The 24,820-nt window shown below is 49.4% G+C and overlaps 2 protein-coding genes across 3 annotated transcripts in view; one reads left to right on the top strand and one right to left on the bottom strand.

The window, feature by feature from the left end:
- The window catches only part of TKTL1 (transketolase like 1), a 34,742-nt gene extending 31,170 nt beyond the window's left edge, over positions 1 to 3,572 (bottom strand). For both annotated transcript variants that reach the window (XM_030807196.1, XM_030807197.1), the window contains exon 1: positions 3,380 to 3,572. In XM_030807196.1, the coding sequence (XP_030663056.1) occupies positions 3,380 to 3,513 (134 nt within the window). In that variant the 5' untranslated portion in view covers positions 3,514 to 3,572. The remainder of the gene's footprint in view (positions 1 to 3,379) is intronic.
- A 532-nt stretch (positions 3,573 to 4,104) lies between these two features.
- LOC100596609 (testis-specific protein TEX28) lies at positions 4,105 to 24,560 on the top strand. Its single transcript, XM_003279303.4, is given in 6 exon segments — positions 4,105 to 4,182; positions 7,324 to 7,423; positions 11,610 to 12,337; positions 23,450 to 23,585; positions 24,205 to 24,433; positions 24,436 to 24,560. Coding segments are annotated over 5 exon segments (1,230 nt in total). The 5' UTR covers positions 4,105 to 4,182; positions 7,324 to 7,411.
- The last annotated feature ends 260 nt before the right edge of the window (positions 24,561 to 24,820 follow it).

Genomic DNA, 24,820 nt, shown 5'->3' with positions numbered 1-24,820 from the left:
ACCAACACGGAGAAACCCTGTCTCTACTAAAAATACAAAATTAGCTGGGTGTGGAGGCGCATGTGTGTAATCCCAGCTACTTGGGAGGCTGAGGCAGGAGAATTGCTTGAACCTGGGAGGCGGAGGTTGTGGTAAGCCTAGATTGTGCCATTGCACTCCAGCCTGGGCAACAAAAACAAAATTCCATCTCAAAAAAAAAAAAAAAAGAAAGAAAAAGAAAAAAAAAGAAAAAGAAAACGGAAAATCCCTTAGAGACAAATGAAAACAGAAGCACAAAATACCAAAACCTATGTGATATAGCAAAAGCAGTGCCAAGTGGGACATTTCTAGCTGTAAACACATTTTTTAAAAACCCCTCAAATCTGGCCGGGTGTGGTGGCTCACACCTGTAATCCCAGAACTTTGGGAGCCGAAACGGGCAGATCACTTGAGGCCAGGGGTCTGAGACCAGCCTGGCCAACAGGGAGAAACCCCATCTCTAGCCTGGGCGACACAGCAAGACTCTGTCTCAAAAAATAATAATAAATAAATAACCCTTCAAATCAACAACCTAACTTTACAACTTAAGGACTAAACCCAAAGCTGGCAGGAGAAAAGAAATAAAAAAGATCAAAGCACAAATAAAACAGAGACTAAGAAAATAGAAAACCAATTTTTTTTTCTTTTTGAGACAGGGTCTCACTTTGTCACCCAAGCTGGAGTGTAGGGCACAAACATGACTCACTGCAGCCTCAAGCAATCCTTCCGCCTCAGCCTTCCAAGTAGCTGGGACTATAGGTGCTCGCCACTTCTAGCTAATTGTTGTATTTTTGGCAGAGACGGGGTTTCCCCATGTTGCCCAGGCTTGTCCTGAACTCTTGAGCTCAAGTGATCCAGCTGCCTCGGCCTCCTAAAGTGCTGAGGTTACAGGCGTGAGCCACCTCCCCTAGCCAAAGCTGGTTCTTTATAAAAGGTCAACAAAACTAGCTATTAATAGATGGGCAGGGCATGCTGATGTGCACCTGTAGTTCCAGCTACTCAAGAGGCTGAGAGAGAGGCAGGAGAGTCGCTTGAGCCCAGGAGAGTTCCAGGCTGCAGTGAACTATGATTGCACCACCAGACTCCAGCCTGGGTGAAAGACCAAGACCCTGCCTCAAAAAAAAAAAAAGTACAATCAAGTTAAAGTGGAGTCATTAATACCACTTCTACAGAAATAAAAAGAGTGACAATGTACTATGAATAACTGCATGCCAACAAATAGACTAACCTACAAGAAATGGATGAATTCCTAGAAACAGAAAGCCTCACAAGACTTAATCAGGACAAGAAATTCTGAATAGACCAACAACTAACTAGTAAGGAGACTAAAGCAGTAATTAAAAAAACGCCCAATAAATAAAAGCCTCATTGGTAATTACTACCAAACATTTAAAGAAAAATTTACAACAATCCTCTTCAAACTCCTCGAAAAAAATTTTCTTTTCCTCTACAAGGTCTCGCTTCCTCTGTTGCCCAGGTTGTAGTGGCGCAATCTCAGTTCACTGCAAACTCTGTCCCCCGCGTAGCTGGGACTACAGGCACGTGCCACCACGCCCAGCTAATTTTTGTAACATTCTGCACAGGGGATTGCCATCTTGCCCAGGCTGACCTCGAACTTTCTAGGCTCACATAATCCGCCTGCTTTGGCCTCCCAAAGTGCTGGGATTACAGGTGGGAGCCACCACGCCCGACCTCTCCAAAAAATTTAAGATGGAACACTTTGAAACTCATCCTATGAAGCCAGCATTATACTTTGACACCAAAAGCAAACACTACAATAAAACTATAGACCAGGCCAGGCGCGGTGGCTCACGCCTGTAATCCCAGCACTTTGGGAGGCCGAGGCGGGCGGATCACGAGGTCAGGAGATCGAGACCATCCTGGCTAACACGGTGAAACCCCGTCTCTACTAAAAAATAGAAAAAAATTAGCCAGGCGTGGTGGCGGGCGCCTGTAGTCCCAGCTACTCGGGAGGCTGAGGCAGGAGAATGGCGGGAACCCAGGAGGCGGAGCTTGCAGTGAGCCGAGATCGTGCCACTGCACTCCAGCCTGGGCGACAGAGTGATACTCCGTCTCAAAACAAAAAAACAAAAACACAAAAAAACTATAGACCAATATCCGTTATACTGATGCAAAAACCATCAACCGCATACTAGCAAATCCAACAGCTCATTTTTGTTCCAATTCGTACTCAATTGCCAGTTTCTTTTATTTCTGGTTTTTTTTTTTTTTTTTTTTTTTTTTTTAGAGACAGGATCTCACTATTTGCCAAACTGAATGCGAACTCCTGGGCTCAAGCGATCCTCCCGCCTCAGGCCCCACGTACTGAGACTGCAGGCATGAGCCACCGCCCTCAGCTAGGTTTAACTTTTTTTTCTTTGAGGCACGGTCTCGCTCTTGCCCAGGCTGGAGTGCGGCGGCGCAATCTCAGTTCACTGCAACCTGAGCCCCTCAGCCTCCTGCGTAGCTGGGACTACAGGCACGTGCCACCACGCCCAGCTAATTTTTGTAACATTGTGTACAGAGGCTCGCCATCTTGCCCAGGCTGATCTCGAACTAGTTTCTAGGCTCACACGATCCGTCTGCCTCGGCCTCCCAAAGTACTTGGGATTACAAGTGGCAGCCACTACACCCAGCCACTACAAAAAATTTAAGATGGAACACTTTGAAACATCCTATGAAGCCAGCATTACACTTTGATACCAAAACCAAATACTACAATACAACTAGAGACCAATATCCCTCAAACTGACGCAAAAACCATCAACTGCATACCAGCAAACCCAACAGCACAAGCAAGCTTCCCGCCTCAGCCTCCCGAATAGCTGGGAGTGCAGGTGTGCACCCCCATGCCCGACTCATTTTTTATTTTTGTTGTTTGGTAAGAGGCGGGGTTTTGCCATGCTGCCCAAGCTGGAATTTTAACTGCTTTTTATCCTCACATCCTGGGTTACGGTCGCTCATTCACCCTCAGGGATCCACTACAACTGCTTACCCGGGAAGCTCTGCTCCCCGCTAAAATGAAAACCACAGCTAGCCCAATCTGATCCCAGCGACATCCCCCCGCCACCTCAGTCCAGTCTGGATCCTTGTCTCCCAACTGGGGATCTTGGCAACCTCCAGAACTTCGGCCGTGGGTAAACGAGGGGTGGGCTCCAGAGCCCGTGGCCGACCGACCCTTGGGCTGGCGGGAATAGTGCCTCGCCGCCATCTAGGGTGCTCGACCGGGCCCCAACAGCCCAAGACAGGGCGTCTACGACACAGCCCATTGTGCCTCTGAGGGCTCTCCCTTCACCACACGGCCTCATGGCCACCGGGCCCGTGGCCCTGCACGACCCAGACTTCAATGAGGGGAACCTACCCAGAGCTCGTGGAGCATGTGGCCCTGATGGAATGGATTCGCAAGCGGCTGGCCATATCTCGCAGCACCTGCAAGGTGCCCCTGTCGGGTCTGGCCTCCTCCTGCAACTCAGCGCTCGCCTCAGCATCCGCCATTAGTCCAACCCTTTTGGTGTCTGAAGAAGCAGCCCGATCTCTCCGGCGTCTGAAGAGCGAATGGCACCTGTGAGCTGCCCCGTATTTATGTGATGTCGGTGCAGCTCCCTCCGCGGGCCGCATGCCGCGTGCCGCTCCCTCCGCGTGCCGCTCCCTCCGCGTGCCGCTCCCTCCGCGTGCCACTCCCTCTGTGTGCCGCTCCTTCCGCAAGCAATTCAAGGGATCTGGAATGTTTGTGACTTGTGTGTGTGAAGTTATTGAAAATAGTCCTATTCTCATCTTCTCTCCTGCAATCTCAAAAGGGCTCCCTCCATGTGGGTGCAGGGTCTTCTTTCTGTGCGCAAAAAGTTCCGGCACTAGCTGTGTGGTGCACGTGTCAGGGGGTGGTGCTGCACGTGGCACGTGCAGCTGCAACTGTAAAGGGGGGGAGGGGGAGCTGCTTTGGCGCAATTTTTTGTTTTGTGGTAAATGCTCACCCCTCCCCCACAACAGCCCAGGCTGTGGCAGGCGGGGTGGGGGTGGGGCAGTGCTCAGGGTTCTGAGACTGCTGGCGCCTGCGCCAGCCACCTTTCCCTTTCAAGAACATTCTATGAGGCAAGCCCCATGTGATTGTTGAGGAGGGGTTAGCGCATTGCCAGCCTGTGACGTGACTGACTTGAGTGAACCCTGGTAACTAGGGAATGTGCTCGCCCTCTGTCTGAAATGCCCTATGTCTGGTGGTGCCTGCACTAGCCCCCATGTCGGTCTCAGAGAACCTTCTACCCACCTCTGAGGTGAGCTACCGACCCAGAACTAGTATGAATCCCAACAGCGCCAGCTCCACAGCACCGTGCCCAAGTCCAGACATTTGGGATCCCAAGTGCTGTTCCTTGGTTCAAAAATGCCGAATTTCTACGTGAGCTCAAATCCGGCCGCCTGGTCGCGCCACAGGCTGAATGCCCTTGGGTTCCCATGTTCTGCTGGGTTAAAGGGAATGTGTGTTTCTATATTTTTTTTTTTTTTGAGACAGAGTCTCGCCCTGTTGCCCAGGCTGGAGTGCAGTGGCTCAATCTTAGCTCATTGTAACCTCCGCCTCCCGGGTTCAAGCGATTCTCCTGCCTCAGCCTCCCGAATAGCTGGAATTACAGGCATCTGCCACCACACCTGGCTAATTTTCTGTATTTTTAGTAGAGACGGGGTTTCACCGTGTTGGCCAGGTTGGTCTCCAACTCCTGACCTCAGGTGATCCACCCACCTCGGCCTCCCAAAGTGTTGGGATTACAGGTGTGAGCCACCACACCAGGCCGTGGTGGGCACCTGTAATCCCAGCTACTGGGAATCTGAGGCAGGAGAATTGCTTGAATCCAGGAGGCGGAGGTTGCAGTGAGCCGAGATGGCGCCACTGCACTCCAGCCTGGGCGACAGAGCAAGACTCCATCTAAAAAAAAAAAAAGTGTCTGGGCACAGTGGCACACATGCCTGTAATGCCAGCACTTTGGGAGGCCAAAGTGGGTGGATCAACTGAGATCAGGAGTTCCCGACCAGCCTAACGTGGTGCAACCCCGTTTCTACTAAATACAAAAAAATTAGCGGCCGGGCGTGGTGGCTCACTCTTGTAATCCCAGTACTTTGGGAGGCCGAGGCGGGTGGATCACGAGGTCAGGAGATCGAGACCACGGTGAAACCCCGTCTCTACTAAAAATACAAAAAATTAGGTGGGCGTGGTGGCGGGCGCCTGTAGTCCCAGCTACTCGGAGAGGCTGAGGCAGGAGAATGGCGTGAACCCGGGAGGCGGAGCTTGCAGTGAGTCTCAAAAAAAAAATAAATTAGCTGGGCTTACTGGCACATACCTGTACTAGCTACTTGGGAGGCTGAGACAGGAGAATCACTTGTACCTGGGAGGTCGAGGTTGCGGTGAGCCATGATCGAGCCATTGCACTCCAGCCTGGGCAACAAGAGCAAAACTCTGTCTGAAGAAAAAAAATTTAACAGGCCACCTAATTGTGACAAAAAAAAAACAAACAAACAAACCCTGAACCTGTTTAGATTCCCACTTGCAGGGTATGTGACATCACCTTCTGCCACATTCTCGCCAGCCCTGGTCATTGTTAGGCTTTTTAATTTTTGGCGTTCTGGTGGATGAGAAAATAGTATTTAATCGTTGCTTTTTGCTTACTATTCCTGGATCACCTTGCAATTACACGTTTTTTCATACGTTTACTGCCTTTCGTTTTTCGTCGTCTGAGATGTCCATGGCTACCCTTTAATGTCTTTATAGTGGGTTATTTGCTCTTAGTTTACTGATTTGCAGTTCTTTATATATTGTGTTGATTAGCCTTTTATCTATCAGATATATTTCAAGCCTTTTTTTTTTTTCTTGTTTGCTTTTATTTATTTTATGAGGTGGGGTCTCAGTCTGCCACCCCAGCTGGAGGGCAGTGGTGGGATCATGGCAGCCTCGACATCCCCGGGATCAAGTGATCCTCTCGTCTCAGCCTCCTGGGTAGCTGGGACTGCAGGTGTGCACCACCACTCCAGGATAATTTTTGTATTAATTTTTTTTAATAGAGACAGGGGTTTCGCCATGTTGCCCAGGCTGGTCTCGACCTCCTGGGCTCAAGAGATCCATCCACCTGGGCTTCCAAAGTGCTGGGATTACAGGCATGAGCCAGCACACCCAGCCCTTGTTTTTTTTTTTTTTTTTTTTTGCTCCCCCTTTCTTTCTTTTTTTTCTTTTTGATTAATCAAGTCCCATTTTTTTCTCCCCTTGGTTATTTGGATGTTATGTACATATGTAGCTTCTTTTCTAGTGATTACTTTTTTTTTTTTGAGACAATCTCACTCTTTCAGTCAGGCTGGAGTGCAGTGGCGCAATCTCAGCTCACTGCAACCCCCGTCTCCCCGGCTCAAACAATTCTCCTGCCTCAGCCTCCCCAGTAGCTGGGATTACAGGTGTGTGCCACCATGCCCGGCTAATTTTTGTATTTTTAGTAGAGACAGTGTTTCACAGTGTTGACCACCATGGTGGTCTCAAACTCCTGACCTCAAGGGATCCACCCGCCTTGGCCTCCCAAAGTGGTGGGATCACAGGTGTGAGCCACCACGCCCCTCCCTTTTTTTTTTTTGAGACAAGGTCTCACTCTGTCACCCAGGTTGGAGGGCAGTAACACAGTCACAGGTCACTGCAGCCTCTACTTGCTGGGCACAAGTAATCCTCCTGCCTCAGCATCCTGAGTAGCTGGGACCACAGGTGCACACCACTGCCCTGGCAAGACTTGCTTTTTAAACAGTTGTTGAATTCTTACATTTGTCAGTGGTGTACTGAACTCCTTCATGTCTAAAAATGTCTTTAGTCTAACCCCACAGTTGACAGTTGGGGTGTAGAATTTTAGGCTGGGAAATCACTTTTCCCTCAGAATTTCGAAGGCAGCACTTCATTGTCTTTTTTTTTTTTTTGAGACAGAGTCTTGCTCTGTTACCCAGGCTGGAGTACAGGGGAGTGATCTCGGCTCACTGCAACCTCTTGGGTTCAAGCGATTCTCTTGCCTCAGCCTCCTGAGTAGCTGGGATTACAGGTGCCCACCACCATGCTCGGCTAATTTTTTATTTTTAGTAGAGACAGAGTTTCCTCATGTTGGCCAGGCTGGTCTCAAACTCTTGACTTCAAGTGATCTGCCTGCCTGGGCTTCCCAGAGTGCTGAGATTACAGGTGTGAGCCACCGTGCCCAGCCAGCACTTCATTGTCTTCTAGTTCCCCATGCTGTTGCTGAAGTCTGAAGCCATTCTGACTTCTGATTCTTTGCATGTGACCTATTTTTTCCTCTCTGACAGTTATTCTCTCAGTGTATCGAAGATATCAGTCAACTATCTTCTGGATTGCATTGATGCTATTGAGAAGGCAGCCTGCAGTCTAAAAGTCATGGTTTTAAAGGTAATCAGCTTTTTTTCCTCTGGTTGCTTTTAACATCTTGTGTCGGCCGGGGGCTGTGGCTCATGCTTGTAATCCCAGCACTTTGGGAGGCCGAGGTGGGCGGATCATTTGAGGTCAGGAGTTCCAGACCAGCCTGGCCAGCATGGTGAAACACTGTCTCTACTAAAAATACAAAAATTAGCTGGGCATGGTGGTGGGCGCCTGTAATCCCAGCTACTTGGGAGGCTGAGGCAGGAGAATCGCTTGAACCCGGGAGGCAGAGGTTGCAGTGAGCCGAGATCACGCCACTGCACTCCGGCCTGGGCGACAAGAGCGAAACACTTTCAAAAAAAAAAAAAAAAATCTTGTGTTCATGTGTGGACTTATTTCTGTCTTCCCTGCTTAGGATTTACTGGGCTTCTTGAATTTGTGAATTTGTGTCTTTCTTCAGTTCTGGAAAGTTCTTAGGGAGTTATCTCTTAAAATGTTGCTGCTGTGGCCGGTCGTAGTGGCTCATGCCTGTAATCCCAGCACTTTGGGAGGCCGAGGTGGGTGGATCACCTGATGTTGAGAGTTCGAGAACAGTCTTGCCAACATGATGAAACCCCATCTCTACTAAAAATACAAAAGAATTAGCTAGCCGTGATGGCACGCGCCTGTACTCCCAGCTACTCCGGAGGCTGAGGCACGAGAAGTGCTTGAACCCGGGCAGCAGAGGTTGGCAGTGAGCTGAGATTGTGCCACGGCACCCCAGCCTAGGCGACAGAGTGTGACTCCGTTTCCATTTAAAAAAAAAGAAAAATATATATATATTGCTGCTGCTTCATTCTCTGTCTTCTCTCTCTGGAGTGACAATTGGATTTTTGTTAGACCTACTCATGCTACCTTCCATGTCTTCTATTTTTCAAGTTTTCTATTTCTTTGTGCCTCTGTGCTGCATTCTGGATACTTTTTTTCTTTTCTTTTCTTTTCTTCCCCTCCTTCCTTCCTTCCTTCCTTTCTTTCGTCTTTCTTTTTTTGAGATGGTGTTTTGCTCTTGTTGCCCAGGTTGGAGTGCAGTGGCGCGATCTCGGCTCACTGCCACCTCTGCCTCCTGGGTTCAAGCGATTCTCCTCCCTCAGCCTCCCAAGTAGCTGGGATTACAGGTGTCCACCACCATGCCCAGTTAATTTTTTGTATTTTTTAGTAGAGACAGGGTTTCACCATGTTGGTCAGGTTGGCCTCAAACTCCTGACGTCAGGTGATCCACCCACCTTGGCCTCCCAAAATGTTGGGATTACAGGTGTGTGAGCCACCGCACCCGGCCTGGATACTTTCTTTAGCTCCTCTGTGCAATTTACTGATAGTGTCTCCAGCCATATCAAAACTGCCATTAAATCCATCAATTGAACATTTATTTATTTATTATTTATTATTTTTTTGAGACGAAGTCTCACTCTACCGCCCAGGCTGGAGTGCAGTGGCGCGATCTCAGCTCGATGCAACTTCTGCCTCCTGTGTTCAAGCGATTCTCCTGCCTCAGCCTCTCGAGTAGCTGGGACTACAGGCGTGTGCCACCACGCCCGGCTAATTTTTGTATTTTTAGTAGAGATGGGGTTTCATCATGTTGCCCAGGCTGGTCTCGAACTTCTGACCTCAAGTGATCCTCCCACCTTGGCCTCCCAATGTGCTGGGATTACAGGCGTGAACCACCAAGCCCGGCCTTGTTTATTCAATTTTTGAGACAAGGTCTCACTGTGCCACCCAGGCTGGAGTGCAGTGGCATAATCTTGGTTCACTGCAACCTGTACCTCCCGGGTTCAGGTGATTCTCCCACCTCAGCCTCCCGAGTAGCTGGGATTACAGGTGTGTGCCACCACGCCTGAGTAATTTTTGTATTTTTATTTTATTTTATTTATTTATTTTTGAGATGAAGTTTCGCTCTTGCCCAGGCTAGAGTGCAATGGCACGTTCTCGGCTCACTGCAACCTCCGCCTTCTGGGTTCAAGCGATTCTCCTGCCTCAGCCTCCCGAGTAGCTGGCATTACAGGCATGCACCACCACGCCTGGCTAATTTTGTATTTTTAGTAGAGATGGGGTTTCTCCATGTTGGTCAGGCTGGTCTTGAACTCCCGACCTCAGGTGATCCACCCGCCTCGGCCTCCCAAAGTGCTGGAATTACAGGTGTGAGCCACCGTGCCAGGCATTTGTTGTTGTTGTTGTTGTTTTCTATTTTGTACAGACGGGGTTTCACCATGTTGGCCAGATTGGTTTTGAACTCCTGACCTCAAGTGATCCGCCTGCCTCGGCCTCCCAAAGTGCTGGGATTACAGGCGTGAGCCACTACACCTGGCCTATATTGAACATTTAAATAGTTTGAAAACTGTGAAATCTGGCGTATGTATATAAAGGTGCAGAAAACATTGATGTATGTTTTAAGAAATAACGATAAGGTGAACACACGTTTAACCACTACTCAGGCCAGGCACCCCAGCCTCCACAGTCACCCCAATCATAATCCCCTTCTCCCGCCCTAGTGGGAACCACCATCCTGGGATTTCTGTTGCCAACATCCATGCTGCTCTTTATGCTTTCCTGCCTGTGTAGTCATCCCTATATAATATTGTTTAGTTTTGCCTGCTCTTGGAATTTATGTAAATGGAACCATATATAGTATGGATTTTCTGTCTGGTTTCTTTTGTTCAACATTATGCTTGTGAAATGCATTCATGTTTTTCAAGGCTGTAGTTCATTCTCATTGCTGTACAGTAGTATATTGTTGCATATATTACAGTTTACTTACACTTTCTGGGCAGGTGGTTTGTTGCTAGTTGTTGGATATCGGGAACATCAGTGTACTTGTCTCCTGGGAATATTGCCTATGAATGCAGTTGCTGGATCATTTGGTATGCATGTCTTCAACTTTGTGATACTGTCAAGTGCTTTCCTAAGGTGGTTGTAGTACAAATTTTCTTCCCACCAGTAATGATTGAGAGTTCCTGTTGCTCTATATCCTTGCCAGCTCTTATTGTTGTCAGTCTGTCTGAGTTTGACCAATCTACTGGGTACATAGCGGTATCACTTTGCGTTTTAAAAATTGAGGCATAGGCCAGATGCGGTGGCTCACCCCTGTAATCCCAGCACTCTTTGGGAGGCCAAGGCAGGAGCATCACTTGAGGTCAGGAGTTGGAAACCAGCCTGGTCAACATGGTGAAACCCTGTCTCTACTAATAATACAAAAATTAGCTGGGTGTGGTGGTGCACACCTGTGATCCCAGCTACTGAGGAGGCTGAGGCATGAGAATTGCTTTAACCCGGGAGGCGAAGGTTGTAGTGAGCCGAGATTGCACCACTGCACTCCAGCCTGGGTGACAGAGTGAGACTCTGTCTCAAAAAAAAAAAAAAGTAGAAACAGAACAGAGGCTGCACCTGAGCTGCCCCCCACCTCCCTCTCCTAGCTCCTTGCTCTGGTGGGCTGGGTTCCAGCTATGCTGCTCTTGCCATCTTTATTTTACAGGTAAGAAAACTGAGCCTCAGAGCAGTTTATTAACTTGCTCAAGGTCTCAGAGTGGTGGAGCCAGGATTTGAACTGGGCTCTTTGTCAAAGGCAATGTTAACCCCCTCACCATGTGAGAGACTCATTCTTTTGTGTTACGATAGAATTTTCTGCCGTAGACCGTCAGCTGTATGAGATCAAGGAATGTATCTGGCTTCTGTACCACGTGGTAGGCACTCAGAAAATACGTGTTGAATGAATGATTGGATGAATGAATGAACCTCTTAGGAGGCAAATCTCTCTGCCTAACCCTTCCTGTCTCCCTGGGAGTAGCAATACAGCAAGCTGTAAGGGTTAATGGAAATAAGTTTATGCCATACTTTACAAGAATAGTTCTTTATAAATGAGACCCACAACTGGTAATTTTTGGAAGAGAAAATAGGAGTGCAGTGCAAAAACAGGCAGACGTAGAAGGCAGTCTGGCCACCTGTGGGTCTTAGTGAGGCATACATGTGGAGCAAGGAGTCAGACGCTGAAAAGGCGGAGAGAGGGGCCCTGAAGATGAGCATCACCTCCTCAGTCTGTGTCGGGCCCATCTTGAATGCACGAATCTTGCGTGTGTAAGTATCCATGTGCATGTGGAAGTGTTTTATGGAGTCATAACGTGTCCAATTCTCCCACACTTTGCGGCCCACAGAGCACCGTATTGTGATTTCTTGTTTCCCAATGTAGGCGGAACACACCAGGAGCCCCAGCGCAACCCTCCCCTCCAATGTGCCTTCATGCAGGTCCCTGTCATCCAGCGAAGGCGGCCCCAGTGGCCCTTCCAGCCTCTCGGATGGGGGCCTAGCCCACAACTTACAGGATAGTGTCAGGCACCGGATCCTCTACCTCTCAGAGCAGCTGAGAGTGGAGAAGGCCAGTCGGGATGGCAACACTGTGAGCTACCTCAAGCTGGTATCCAAAGCAGACCGCCACCAGGTGCCGCACATCCGGCAGGCCTTTGAGAAGGTGAACCAGCGCACCTCTGCCACCATCGCCCAGATCGAGCACAGGCTCCGCCAGTGTCACCAGCAGCTCCAGGAGCTGGAGGAAGGCTGCAGGCCCAAGGGCTTACTGCTGATGGCAGAAAGCGACCCAGCCAATTGCGAGCCACCCAGCGAGAAGGCCCTGCTTTCAGAGCCCCCCAAGCCAGGTGGGGAAGACGGGCCTGTCAACCTGCCTGATGCCAGCAGACCCTTCACCTTGGAGAGTCGCTTCCAGAGCTTACAGCAGGGGACGCGCTTAGAGACAGAGGATGTGGCCCAGCAACAAAATCTGCTGTTGCAGAAGGTAAAGGAAGAGCTGGAAGAAGCCAAGAGGTTCCACCTCAGCCTCCAGGAGTCCTATCACAGCCTAAAGGAGAGGTCTCTGACTGACCTGCAGCTGTTGCTGGAGTCCCTTCAGGAGGAGAAGTGTAGGTGAGGCCTTGGCTTTGGGGACTGGAAGCAGAGGAGGAACTGCTCCCAGCAGCCACCTATGGGAGGGTGAAAGGGAGCCAGGACAGGAGCCTGGAGAGCCAGGGTGAGGGGCCAGTTGGAAGAGCAGGTCCACGCTTCTCTTAGCGACTGGGCCCTGCAGTGGGGCGAGCCAGCCCTCTCCCTGCAGTCTCACACCTGCCTTGACCCTTGCTGGCGAAAAGGCTCCAGCTCGGCAGCCCCTGCCAGGTGGTTGCAGCACCACAGCGGCTGGCCCTGACTCTGTGGTGGCAGGAGACAACATGGGGGTGGCAAGAGTCCGCTAGATACCTGGCACTAGTTAGGGAGGTGGCGTCCTTTGGTCGCAGTCGGCTGGGAAGGTGGGAGTCAGGACCAGAATCACCTCGCCAGCTCTGGTCTCTTCACATGTGCTCCTAGCTGAGCTGGGGCACAAGTCGGGTCTCAGATACTTATTTCAAAAATGACTGCCTTCTGGCGAATGCTTTCTCTGCACCATGCAGTAGCTCGATTTTCTTTTTCTTTTTTTTTCTTTTGAGATGGAGTCTCACTCTGTCGCCAGGCTGGAGTGCAGTGGCACGATCTCGGCCCACTGCAACCTCCACCTCCCGGGTTCAAGCTATTCTCCTGCCTCAGCCTCCCGAGTCGCTGGGATTACAGGCACCCGCCAGCATGCCTGGCTACTTTTTGTATTTTTCAGTAGAGATGGGGTTTGGCCATGTTGACCAGGGGTCTCGAACTCCTGACCTGAAGTGATCCACCCGCCTCGGCCTCCCAAAGTGCTGGGGTTACAGGTGTGAGCCCCTACACCTGGCTGGAGGACATTGCTTCTTACCCCATTTCTAATTCCCAAGACCTGCCTTGGCATCAACTCACTGAAGGCTCCACTTGGTGACAAGGAACCAGCTTATTTGGAAACAGGGTCCTTGCAGATGTGATGAGTTAGATTTGGACGAGGTCGTTCTGCAGAGGGGTGGGCCCTAATGCAATGTGACCTGTGTCCTGACAGAAAGGGGAGACGGAGACACAGACACACCCAGAGGGAGAGCACGGTGTGGAGACAGAGGCTGAGGCCGACCTGCCGTGGCAGAAGCCAAGGAAGCCCGCAGATGGGCAGCAGGGCAGAAGCTGGGACAGAGGCCCCGAGCGGAGGCGCCTTCTCGGTCCTTGGCAGAAGCCCGCCCCGCCTGCGCCTTCCTCTCGGACTGCTGGACCCCCAGCCAGGAGAGAGGCCATCTCTGCTGCGAAAGCCACTCAAAGTTTGTAACGCTTTGTGATGGCAGCCACAGGAAACTCCCACACTCAGCTTGTCCTTTAGGCTCTGCTCTGATGTCCTCTCCTCAAAGGGACTTCCCAGGCTACCACGTTCAAATGGCCTCTTCTTTTATTCTTTTGGAAGCGGGGTTTTTTGAAGTAAAGTTTTTTTTTTTTTTTCAGATGGAGTTTTGCTCTTGTTGCCCAGACTGGAGTGCAATGGCGCGATCTCGGCTCACTGCAACCTCCGCCTCCTGAGTTCAAGCGATTCTCCTGCCTCAGCCTCCCGAGTAGCTGGGATTAGAGGCATGCACCACCACGCCTGGCTAATTTTGTATTTTTAGTAGAGATGGGGTTTCTCCATGTTGGTCAGGCTGGTCTCGAACTCCTGTCCTCAGGTGATCCACCTGCCTCGGCCTCCCAAAATGCTGGGATTACGGGAGTGAGCCACCGCGCCTGGCCTTTTTGAGGTAAATTTTATACAGTGAAATTGCATTGAAGTTTAGGCATACAGTTTAACAAGTTTTGACAAAGGTTTACACCTGGGCAAATAAATGCCAATAAAGAGCTTTGCCACCACCCCAGAAAGTACCTTCACACCCTCTTCCAGTGAATGCCCGTCTCCCATAATTGGCCACTGTTCTGGTTTCTGTCACTCTAGCTTCGTCTCCTCTTGAACATCATGTAAGTGGAATCGCACGGCACGCGGTGCTTTGCGTCTGGCTGCTTTTGCTCCGTGGAATTGTTTTGAGATCTACCCAAGCTGTGTGAGTGAGTAGCTCATGGCTTCGTATTGCTTGGCAGGCTTCCATTGCATGGAGACGCCGCAGGTTGCTTATGCCCTGGTCCGCTGCCAGTTGGGGCAACTGAATAAAGCTGCTATGAACGTTCTCACCCAAGTCTTCCTGTGAACATATGCTTTCATATATGGAATTGCTAGATAACAGAGAAGTGTTATGTGTCTTAGTCCCACTTTCTGTTGCTGTAACAGAGTACCTCAGGCTGGGTAGTTTATAAAGAAAGGAAGTTCAATGTCAAGGCGCTGGCAGCTGGTGAGGACCTCTGTACTGCATCATCCTATGGCAGAAGGCAGAAGGGCAAGAGGGCGTGAGAGAGCGAGCGGGGGCCAAACTTTCATGATAACAATATTAATATTAATCGCCTCTTACCAGTCCCACCCCTTAACACCATCACATGGCCATTAAATTTCAACATGAGTTTTGGGGGGGACATGTACACCATAGCAGTATGCTTAGCCTTTTAAGAAAGAGGAAGGCTGGGCGCGGTGGCTCAGCCCTGTAATCCCAGCACTTTGGGAGGCTGAGGCAGGTGGATCACCTGAGGTCGGGAGTTCGAGACCAGCCTGACCAACATGGAGTAAACCCTGTCTCTACTAAAAATACAAAATTAGCCAGGCGTGGTGGCACATGCCTGTAATCCCAGCTACTCGGGAGGCTGACGCAGGAGAATCGCTTGAACTCAGGAGGCGGAGGTTGCGGTGAGCCGAGATCGTGCCATTGCACTCCAGCCTGGGCAACGAGTGAAACTCCATCTCAAAAAAAAAAAAAAAAAAAAAGAAAAGAAAAAAAAAGAGGAACTGTTTTCCGACATGGTTATACCATTTTACAGTCCTGCTAGGAGTGTATAAGAGTTCCAGTTGCCAACGTTTGGCAAGATCAGTCTTTTAAATTTCAGCCTCTTAAGTTCAGCCACAACTTGGTGAAATTAGACTCCAAAATTTCATCACCCTAGCCCATGTTCTGTCAACCTTGGCACTGTCGACATTTTGGCCCAGATGATTCTCTGTTGTGCGGGGCTGTCCTGTACATTCTAGGATGATGAGCAGCATCCCTGGTCTCCACTTACTTGATGCCAGTGGTGCCGTGAATTAATTACCTGATGCTGCCGTGACAAATTGCCCCCAACTTCATGGCTTAAAATAACAGAAAGTGATTCTCTCACAGTCCTGGAGGCTAGAAGGCTGAAATCAGTTTCACTGGGCTGAAATCAGGCGAGGACACACTGTCATTGGAGGCTCTAGGGGACAAACTGATCTTTGCCTCTTCCAGTTTCTGGTGGCTGCCAAATTCCTTAATTTTGTGGCCACATCATTCCAGTCCTGAAGGGCAGCATCTTCAAACCTGTGTTCTGTCTTCACATGACATTCTCGTCTGTGCGTGTCTAATGTCCTTTTGCCTCTCTCTCATACATGTGATTGCATTTAGGGCCACCAGGATAATCTAGGATAATCTTTGCATCTCAATACCCTTAAACTCACCACTTCTGGAAAGCCCCCTTTTTTGTCCATAGAAGGTAACATTCACAGTTTCCAAGGATTATGACATAGATATCTTTTGCGGGGGGGCTTTTTTTGTTTTTTTTTTAAGACAGAGTCTCGCTCTGTCACCCAGGCTGGAGTGCAGTGGCATGATCTTGGCTCACTGCAACCTCCGCCTCCGGGGTTCAAGCAATTCTCCTGCCTCAGCCTCCCAAGTAGCTGGGACTACAAGCGCGTGCCACCACACCCAACTAATTTTTTGTATTTTTAATAGAGACGGGGTTTCACCCTGTTGCCCAGGGTGGTCTCGAACTCCTGAGCTCAGGCAACCTGCCCACCACAGCCTCACAAAGTGCTGGGGTTACAGATGTGAGCCACCGTGCCCAGCCTAGGGGGGCAATTTTAGCCTACTGTGCCCCACCTATTTGTAACAACCAGAAGTGTCTCTCCAGAGATTGCCAAATGTCCCTTGGCAGGGCGGGGCGGCAAATCGCTCCTGGTTGAGAACCACTATCCTAGCCCATGAAACTAGTGGGTGTGACCCTGTCTCTCATGATTAATGATGCTGAACCCCTTTTCATGTGCTTATCAGCCAACAAGTCTTTGGCTTGTTTTCAACTTGGATTGCCTTTTTATTGTTGAGTTGTCAGATCTCTTTATATACTCCGGACCAGTCTTTGTCACTCCCCTACTTTTTCCTTTCTCGCAGCACTCACCGCCTGAACTGCTCTCCCTTGTGTAGGTATTCATTTGTGTTGTATTGTTCTCGTCAAAATATCAGCACATTCAGGTCGGCCACTGTGTCTAAGTGACTGCCCAAAGACATGTTGGCACATGATGGCTGTTCTGTGAGTACCTGTTTCGTGGATCAGTCTGGATGCTTCTTTTCCTCCCTTCCTGAAGGGACCCAGCTCGCCCTCTGGGCTGCCTCCCTCCTCCATGTATGTCAGAACTCTATCTGCTGTGTCTTGGGAACATCAGGGCAGGGTCAGGAGGGCTGATTCTGGATTTAGGCCTGGCCCAGCCTCCTCTCTGCCAGGTATTTACTGAATTACCTTGGACAAGGTGCTTCAAGTGTGCAATCCTCAGTTTTCACACTGTAACACGGAGGTAATAATGATCCCACTATTGTTGGAACTGTTGTGAGAATTAATTAATACTTGTGTGTAAGCCCCAAGTAGATGCTGATGGAACTGAATTTACAATTCCTTTCTGCTTCCTATCTGCAAACTAAGTCCTTGAAAGATCGTAAAGAAAAATTGGGCCAGATGTGGTGGCTTATGGCTGTAATCCCAGTGCTTTGGGGGGTCGAGGCAGGAGGATTGCTTGAGTCCAGGAGTTTGAGACCAGCTTGGGTAACAAAGTGAGACCATATCTCTGCAAAAAAATTTAAAAGTATTAACCGGACTTGGTGGCACATGCCTGTAGTCCCTGCTACATGGGAGGCTGAGACAGGAGGATCGCTTGAGCCCGAGAGTTTTATGTTGCAGTGAGGTATGATTGTGCCACTGTACTCCAGCCTGGGTGATAGAGGACAGAGTGAGACCTTGTCTCAAAAAAAAAAAGAAAGAAAGAAAAAGAAAGAGAAAGAGAAGGAAGAAAGAAGGAAAGAAAGAGAAAGAAAGAAAGAAAGAAAGAAGAAAGAAAGAAAGAAAGAAAGAAAGAAAGAAAGAAAGAAAGAAGGAAAGTTGTTGATGGCTTTTTTTTTTGAGATGGTGTCTTGCTCTGTTGCCCAGGCTGGAGGGAGTGCAGTGGCTCGATCTCAGCTCACTGCAACCTCTGTGTCCCGGATTCAAGTGATTCTCCTGTCTCAGCCTCCTGAGTAGCCGAGATTACAGGCATGCACCACCACGCCCAGCTAATTTTTGTATTTTTTAGTAGAGACGGGGTTTCATGATGTTGGCCAGGCTGGTCTCCAACTCCTAATCTCAAATGATCCACCTGCCTTGGCCTCCCAAAGTGCTGTGATTACAGGCGTGAGCCACCACTCCCGGCCAATGACTCTTGATAAATTCATCAATGGAGTACCCTAGGTTGATGAGCTCAGGGATTTGGCCAAGATCTCAACCTGACCCTGCCTTCCTCTTCTTTCCCTGAGTCAATGCCTCCTGGGTTTGTCATTCCTGCTGCCCTCTCCTATCCAAAGCATTACAGTGCCCCACTACCCCTTACTTTGGTTGTCTGTCATTTTCTAGCAGCTTCTCTAGGACCGTCTCCACATATCTGATGATCTTGTCCATCTCTCATTCAGAAATTGCTGGTAGAGGTTCAGAGATAAGAAGCTACTCAAGTCAGAAAGCGGATTGGTGGTTGCCAGGGACTGGGGTGATGGGGAATGGGGAGTGACTGCTAAATAGTATTTTTTCGAGGGGGGTGATGAAAATGTCTTGGAACAATTTTTTTTTTTTTTTTTGAGACAAGAGTCTCGCTCTGTTGCCAGGCTGGAGTGCAGTGACATGATCTCGGCTCACTGCAACCTCTGCCTCCCAGGTTCAAGCGATTCTCCTGCCTCAGCCTCCCGAGTAGCTGGGACTACAGGTGCGCACCACCATGCCCAGCTACTTTTTGTATTTTTAGTAGAGACGGGGTTTCACCATGTTGGCCAGGATGGTCTTGATCTCTTGACCTCGTGATCCGCCCACCTCGGCCTCCCAAAGAGCTGGGATTACAGGCGTGACTGCAGCCGGCCAATGTGCTGGAACTATTAATAGCCACAGTGGTTGCACAACACCACATGTGCTAAATGCCACTGAATTGTTCACCTTAAAATAATTCATTTTATGTTACATGAAATTTACCTCAATAAAAATTGAATAAAAAAGAAGCTGCTCAGGTGCCGAGTACGCAAAACTTTCACTCTTGCTTTGTATTTCTGGCTGTATCCGCAAGTGGGCAGTCGCGAAATTTTCTTATAGCTTCTCTTGTCATATTGAAAATGCCCTGAAGTGAATATGCCAGGTCTCCATGCTTTTCTTTCCCTTCTGGACACCAGGTCCTTGAGGGCATCCAGACCCTAGCTCCTCTGTCCCAAGAATGTCCTGGTATGTTTCGCTTTCAGACAAGGCTCGGAGATAACAGGCTATGGTTACTAGAGGCTTCAGTGTTGCTCTGCGACCTCTCAGCCCCAGGGACCCAGTCTCGGGCTGACTTTCCTCAAGGTATCTGCTTAGGCCTTTGTTGCAGGCTTTTGGGTCGTGTTAACTTGAAGGCACAAGATCTTCCATTTTTCCCCCGACTTCTCCTCCATGTCAGAGCATGCTGCATCTTTGGATCTCTGAGGAGGTCTGACCTAAGGTCTGATCTGTTCTCTGAACTGGTTCCTCTCATTCTTATTGTGTTGAAGCAAAGCACAGACATTATATCAGTTCATCTGTAAATATTTCAGTGTGAACCTGAAATATGGATCATTTTGTTAACATAGCCTAAATGCCATAGCAAAAATGTTTTAAAACAAGTCCACAATGTTAAATATGCAGTCACTGTCACCTTATTGCCTCACACATGCCATCATTCCTTTTTATTTCTGAAGGATTTTTTTTTCTTTTTTTTGTGAGATGGAGTCTCACCCCGTCGCCCAGCTTGGAGTGCAATGGTGAGATCTTGGCTCACTGCAACCTCTGCCTCCCAGGTTCAAGTGATTCCCCTGCCTCAGCCTCCTGAGTAGCTGGGATTACGGGCATGTGCCACTATGCCCGGCTAATTTTTGTATCTTTAGTGGAGACGGGGTTTCACCATGTTGGCCAGGCCAGTCTTGAACTCCTGACCTCGTGATCCGCCTGCCTCGGCCTCCCAAAGTGCTGGGATTACAGGCGTGAGCCACCACGCCCGGCCCTGAAGGATATTTTTTGCTGGACATAGAATTCTAAGTTGGCACTTAATTTTTGGAAATAATAAGCATTTTGAACAAATCATTCCCTTCTGACTTTCATGGTTTCTGTTGAAAAGGCAGCTGCCAGTCTTCTTGTTGCTCCTTGGATCACAGTTTTGTTTTCCTCAGGCTCCTTTTAAGATCTTTTGTTTTTCTTTGTTGTTTAGTGGTTTTGCTATGATGATGTTTGGTGTGATTTTCTTTCTCTCTTCTTTTTTGTGCCGCTGACCCTCCCCTTGGTGTGATTTTCTTTGCATTCATCCCGCTTGGGCTTCGCATTGCCACTTGGGTTTATGGCTTGATGTTTTTTGTCAATTTTGGACATTTTCAGCCATTATATTTTCAAATAGTGATTCTGCCCTAGTCTCTCATTTCTCCCCTTCTAAGGCCCCAGTTACATGTATGTTCGACCTTTCCACTGTAACCCTACATCCTCTGGATTCCTGTGTGAGCCGTCCTGGCGATCTTCCTCCCACTTTGGCTTCTGTTTTGTTGGCTCTTCCCCCAGCTCCCCAGGGCCCCTTGCTTTGGCACAGTTGCTCAGAGCGAGCTCATCCATCTCAGCCACATGTACCGATTGCACCCGGGCTATTGACCCCTCCTACAGCTGTTTCTCCATCTCAGACGTTTCCTCCAAGTTGCAGGCCATGATTAGGCTCTAGCTCAATTTGCCAAAAGCAAATTCTCAGAAATGATCAAGAATATACTCTTTCTGGCTGGGCCCAATGGCTCACGCCTGTAATCCCAGCACTTTGGGAGGCCGAGGCAGGTGGGTCACCTGAGGTCAGGAGTTGGAGACCAGCCTGGCCAACATGGTGAAACCCTGTCTCTAGTAAAAATACAAAAAATTAGCCGGGCATGATGGCGCATACCTGTAGTCCCAGCTACTCAGGAGGCCGAGGCAGGAAAATCACTTGAACCCGGGAGGCGGAGGTTGCGGCAAGCCAAGATCGTGCCACTGCACTCCAGCCTGGGCAAACAGAAGGAGATCCGTCTCAAAAACAAAACAAAACAAAACACTATTTTGAAAAAAAAATAAAGTTTAGAACACTTTGTGTTGGAGAGGGTGGTCTTAACACCTTTGGTCTGTCTTGAGGGTGTCTGGGTTGACTGGTCATTGTTTTGTCTTCATAAGAGCATTCTCCAGAGTTGTCCATTTGCCTCTGTGACTGTAGGAGGTGGAGAGAGAGGGGTCCTTGACCAAGGAAGAGTAGGGAGCGCGGCTGCCAGAGGGCCAGGAGATGGGGGCCAGAGAGAAGGGGAGACTGAGAGAATATCCTTACGAAAATATTGTTTACTAACATCTGAATAGGCTCTTCAAGAATGCATTGAAGAATATCTTCATGTATCTTTACCAATACATTGATGAAGATTGACTTCATATTCCCGAGGACAGTTAAAATCTTGAATGTTCTCGCAGCTACATCATTCATGTAAATGGAAAGACAGTAATGAGGAATCTATTTTCGGGGTGACCATCCTGCCGACCCACTCCCCCTCTCTGTGAGCAGTAGCCTAGTCCATGTTGTCCACCGACTCTCTTCTTAACAGGGACCTGGGGCAGAGACAAATGGAATATTCCTTGAAATGCTGCAAGGAACCAGCTTTTGACAAATTGGCTTTCAACAAATGAGCTGTCAGCTTATTCAGTGCCCAGGGGATTTCTCCGTGTGGGTGTTGGTCAAGTCCTTGGAGTGGGACCGAATAGAAGTCGTCACTGTTTTCCCCGTCTCTGTCAGCACCACCGTTTAGACCTCCTGCACCTGAGGCCTGCCGCCACCCTCCTGGGCCTCCTGGGGCGGCAGCCCTGCCAGTCTATGGGTTGCATCACTCTCCGGTGCCTTCTCTCTTCTACGTAAGCGGTGGTGCCAGAGCCCCCTCACTGGCCCCCTGGCCTCTGTCCTTCTGGCCTGTTCTTTGTGGTGCCAAAAGGGGAACTTTGTAGAAGTTTTTAAATTATGAAGTATTTCAAGCAAAGGGAAAATGTACAGGATAACATAATTAACAGCCCCAAGCTTTCTGAAATCTTAACATTTGCCATATTCACTTCAAATCTTATTTTTTTAGGAAATAAAACTTTAAAATATTCCGTTGAAGCCCTCATTACCCCTTTCCAGCACCATCTCCCTTCCTTGCTATTCTGGCCTCGCTATACTGGCCTCGCCATTCTCATTTGGGTGCTTATCTTTTCCATGCATGGTTTTATACTTTTACTACTTATATACACAACAGGTAGTGATTGTTTTCTTTTAGAGATGGGGTCCCAGTCTGCTGCCCAGGCTGGAGTGCAGTGCCATGATGGCAGCTCACTGCAGCTTCGAACACCTGGACTCAAGAGGTCCTCCTGCCTCAGCCTCCAGAGTAGCTGAGACTACAGGCGCATGCCACCACACCTAGATAATTAAATTTTTTTTTTTTTGTAGAGACAGGGTCTCACTGTATTGCCCAGACTGGTCTTGAATTCCTCGTGGCCTCAAACAATCCCCTTGCCTTGGCCTCCCAAAGGGCTGGGATTGCAACTGTGAACCACTGCACCTGGCCTGCTTGTGGTTTTTTAACAGCTCTATTGAGATATAATTTACATATTATAAAATACACCATTTTAACTACATTTCAATGGTTTTTAGTAAATTTACTGATTTGTGCAACTATTGCCATGATTCACTTTTCTCTTTTTGTTTAAATAACAGCTCTATTGAGATATAATTCACATCCCATAAAATTCACGATTTTAAAGTGTACAATTCACAGGTTTTTAGTATATTCACAGAGTTGTTCAGCCATCACCACTATCTAATTCGACAATATTCTCTTTTTTTTTTTTTTTTTTTGAGACGGAGTCTCGCTCTGTCGCCCCGGCTAGAGTGCAGTGGTGTGAACTCTGCTCACTGCAAGCTCCCCCTCCCGGGTTCACGCCATTCTCCTGCCTCAGCCTCCCGAGTAGCTGGGACTACGGGCGTCTGCCACCACGGCTGGCTAATTTTATTTTGTATTTTTAGTAGAGACGGGGTTTCACCGTGTTAGCCAGGATGGTCTCGATCTCCTGACCTCGTGATCCACCCGCCTTGGCCTCCCAAAGTGCTGGGATTACAGGCGTGAGCCACCGTGCCCGGTCCTACCATATTTTCACCAGCCCCAAAGCAACCCTGTACTCATTAGCAGCCACTGCCCATCCCCCACCCCCAGCCCGTGGCACCCACTAATCTGCTTTCTGTCTCTATGGATTTGCCTATTCTGGACATTTCGTAACTAATGGAATTGTACTGGAATCTGTGGTCTTTTGTGACTTTTCAATCCTTATAGTCACCATGTTTCTATAGAGTAACTGCAGGCTAAACTGCAGGCTGGACTTCATGCTCAACACTGGTCCCGGGGGATTTGCGGAACCGAAGCGCACACAGCGATAGTTCACACTGTCATTTCTACAACCTCTCGTCTGTGGCTATTTTTGTAAAGCTGTTACAAAGGAGTAACTACATATAAAATATATATGAATATTGGTGTGCGTGTGGCTGGCGTTGTGTTTGGGGTGTTCCCAGGCAGACCTGGAGTGGGAGACAGGCTTTCCCTAGAGCCTGGGGAGGGAGGAGGAAGGCAGAAGCTGAACCCAAATCTAGTCTAGGTCAGGACCGCTCGCTGTTGGCATGAGCTCTGAGCGAGGCACTGAAGGAATCTTACTTTCTCTTTTGCTCCCAAGACAAGCACTGATGGAAGAACAGGTGAATGGTCGCCTGCAGGGACAGCTGAATGAGATTTACAACCTCCAATACAATCTGGCCTGCAGCGAAGAGAGAATGGCCTATCTATCCTATGAGAGAGCCAAGGAAATATGGGTGAGAACCTCCTGGGGGAGCCTTGTGAGAAGACTGCAGGGATGAGCGAATCCATTCTGATACCCCCAAACCAAAGCAAGACACGGGTCCTCGAGCTGCCCGCTCCTGAGGGTTGAATGGCCACACACGTTTGTTTCAGAGCTAGCAGCATCTGATCTTTACACTCACGCTCTGCTTCCCACCATCTGGCTGAGCTGCTTTTGCCACTCTGGTGCTGCAGTGCTCCCCCGTGAACCTCTGACTCGGGAGATCTGGGGTGGAGCTGCTTCTGCTGCGGCTGCAGGTGTAGGGAGCGCCCTCTCAGGACCCCTCCTTAGACCTGGCTTCCCTCTCCTCACTTTTCCATTCCCATAGCGCCCACCCCCGTCCCTGGGTAGCTGTGTCTTGACCAGGTCCTCAGCTTTGGGAGACAGTGGATGGGGGAGTGCAGCCGGGTCAGATGAAGCTTTCCCCGTTGCTGGAGAGCCTGCGCCCTCCCCTCTGCCCTGAATGTGCTCTAGGCTGTCCGCTTCCCTCCTCGAATACCCACCCCACAGTGCTTTCTGCTCACCCCTAAGAACTCAATAAACGACCACAGCTCTGTGCTGACTTCTGGTGCGTGCATTTTCGTCTCCTGCAGGAGATCATGGAGACCTTCAATAGCCGAATATCCAAGCTGGAGATGCTACAGCAAGTCACCCAACTGGAGGCAGCGGAGCACCTCCAAAGCCGTCCCCCGCAGATGTTGTTCAAGTTCATGAGTCTGCTCCTCTCGCTGGCAACCGTCCTCTTGGTCTTTGTCTCCACCTTGTGTACCTGCCCCTCGTCACTGATCAGCTCACGCCTGTGCGCTTGCACCACGCTGATGCTGATGGGCTTGGGGTCCTGGCCTGGCAGAGGTGGCATGCCATCCCTGCCACAGACTGGCAGGAATGGGTCCCCTCCAGGTGTAGACTGTACTCCAAGGACTCTGGGCCTCCAGCAGATGGACCTTAAGGGGCCAGGAGGGCCACCTGCCTTAGCTTGCTAGCTCCCTCCCTCCTCCTGGGTGTTGAGGGCATCCAGCAAGCCCTCCACAGCTCTTGCTTGCCGATTATGTAACCATCAGCCTGGTGAAATGGATATAGACGCCCACCTGCCTCACACTTCCATTTTGCCAGGATCCTTTCACGCCATCGGTAGACATGAGGCTCGAGAAAACTTAAAGTCTAGGAAGCGCTCTCTCCTCTTTATCCCCCTTGCACCCTCTCGAGACC

The sequence above is a fragment of the Nomascus leucogenys genome, chromosome X, assembly GCF_006542625.1.
Source record: "Nomascus leucogenys isolate Asia chromosome X, Asia_NLE_v1, whole genome shotgun sequence".
NCBI classification, from domain to species: Eukaryota; Metazoa; Chordata; class Mammalia; order Primates; family Hylobatidae; genus Nomascus; species Nomascus leucogenys.
Note: the sequence above shows the minus strand (reverse complement) of the source record. Positions and strands in the feature narration are given on the sequence as shown.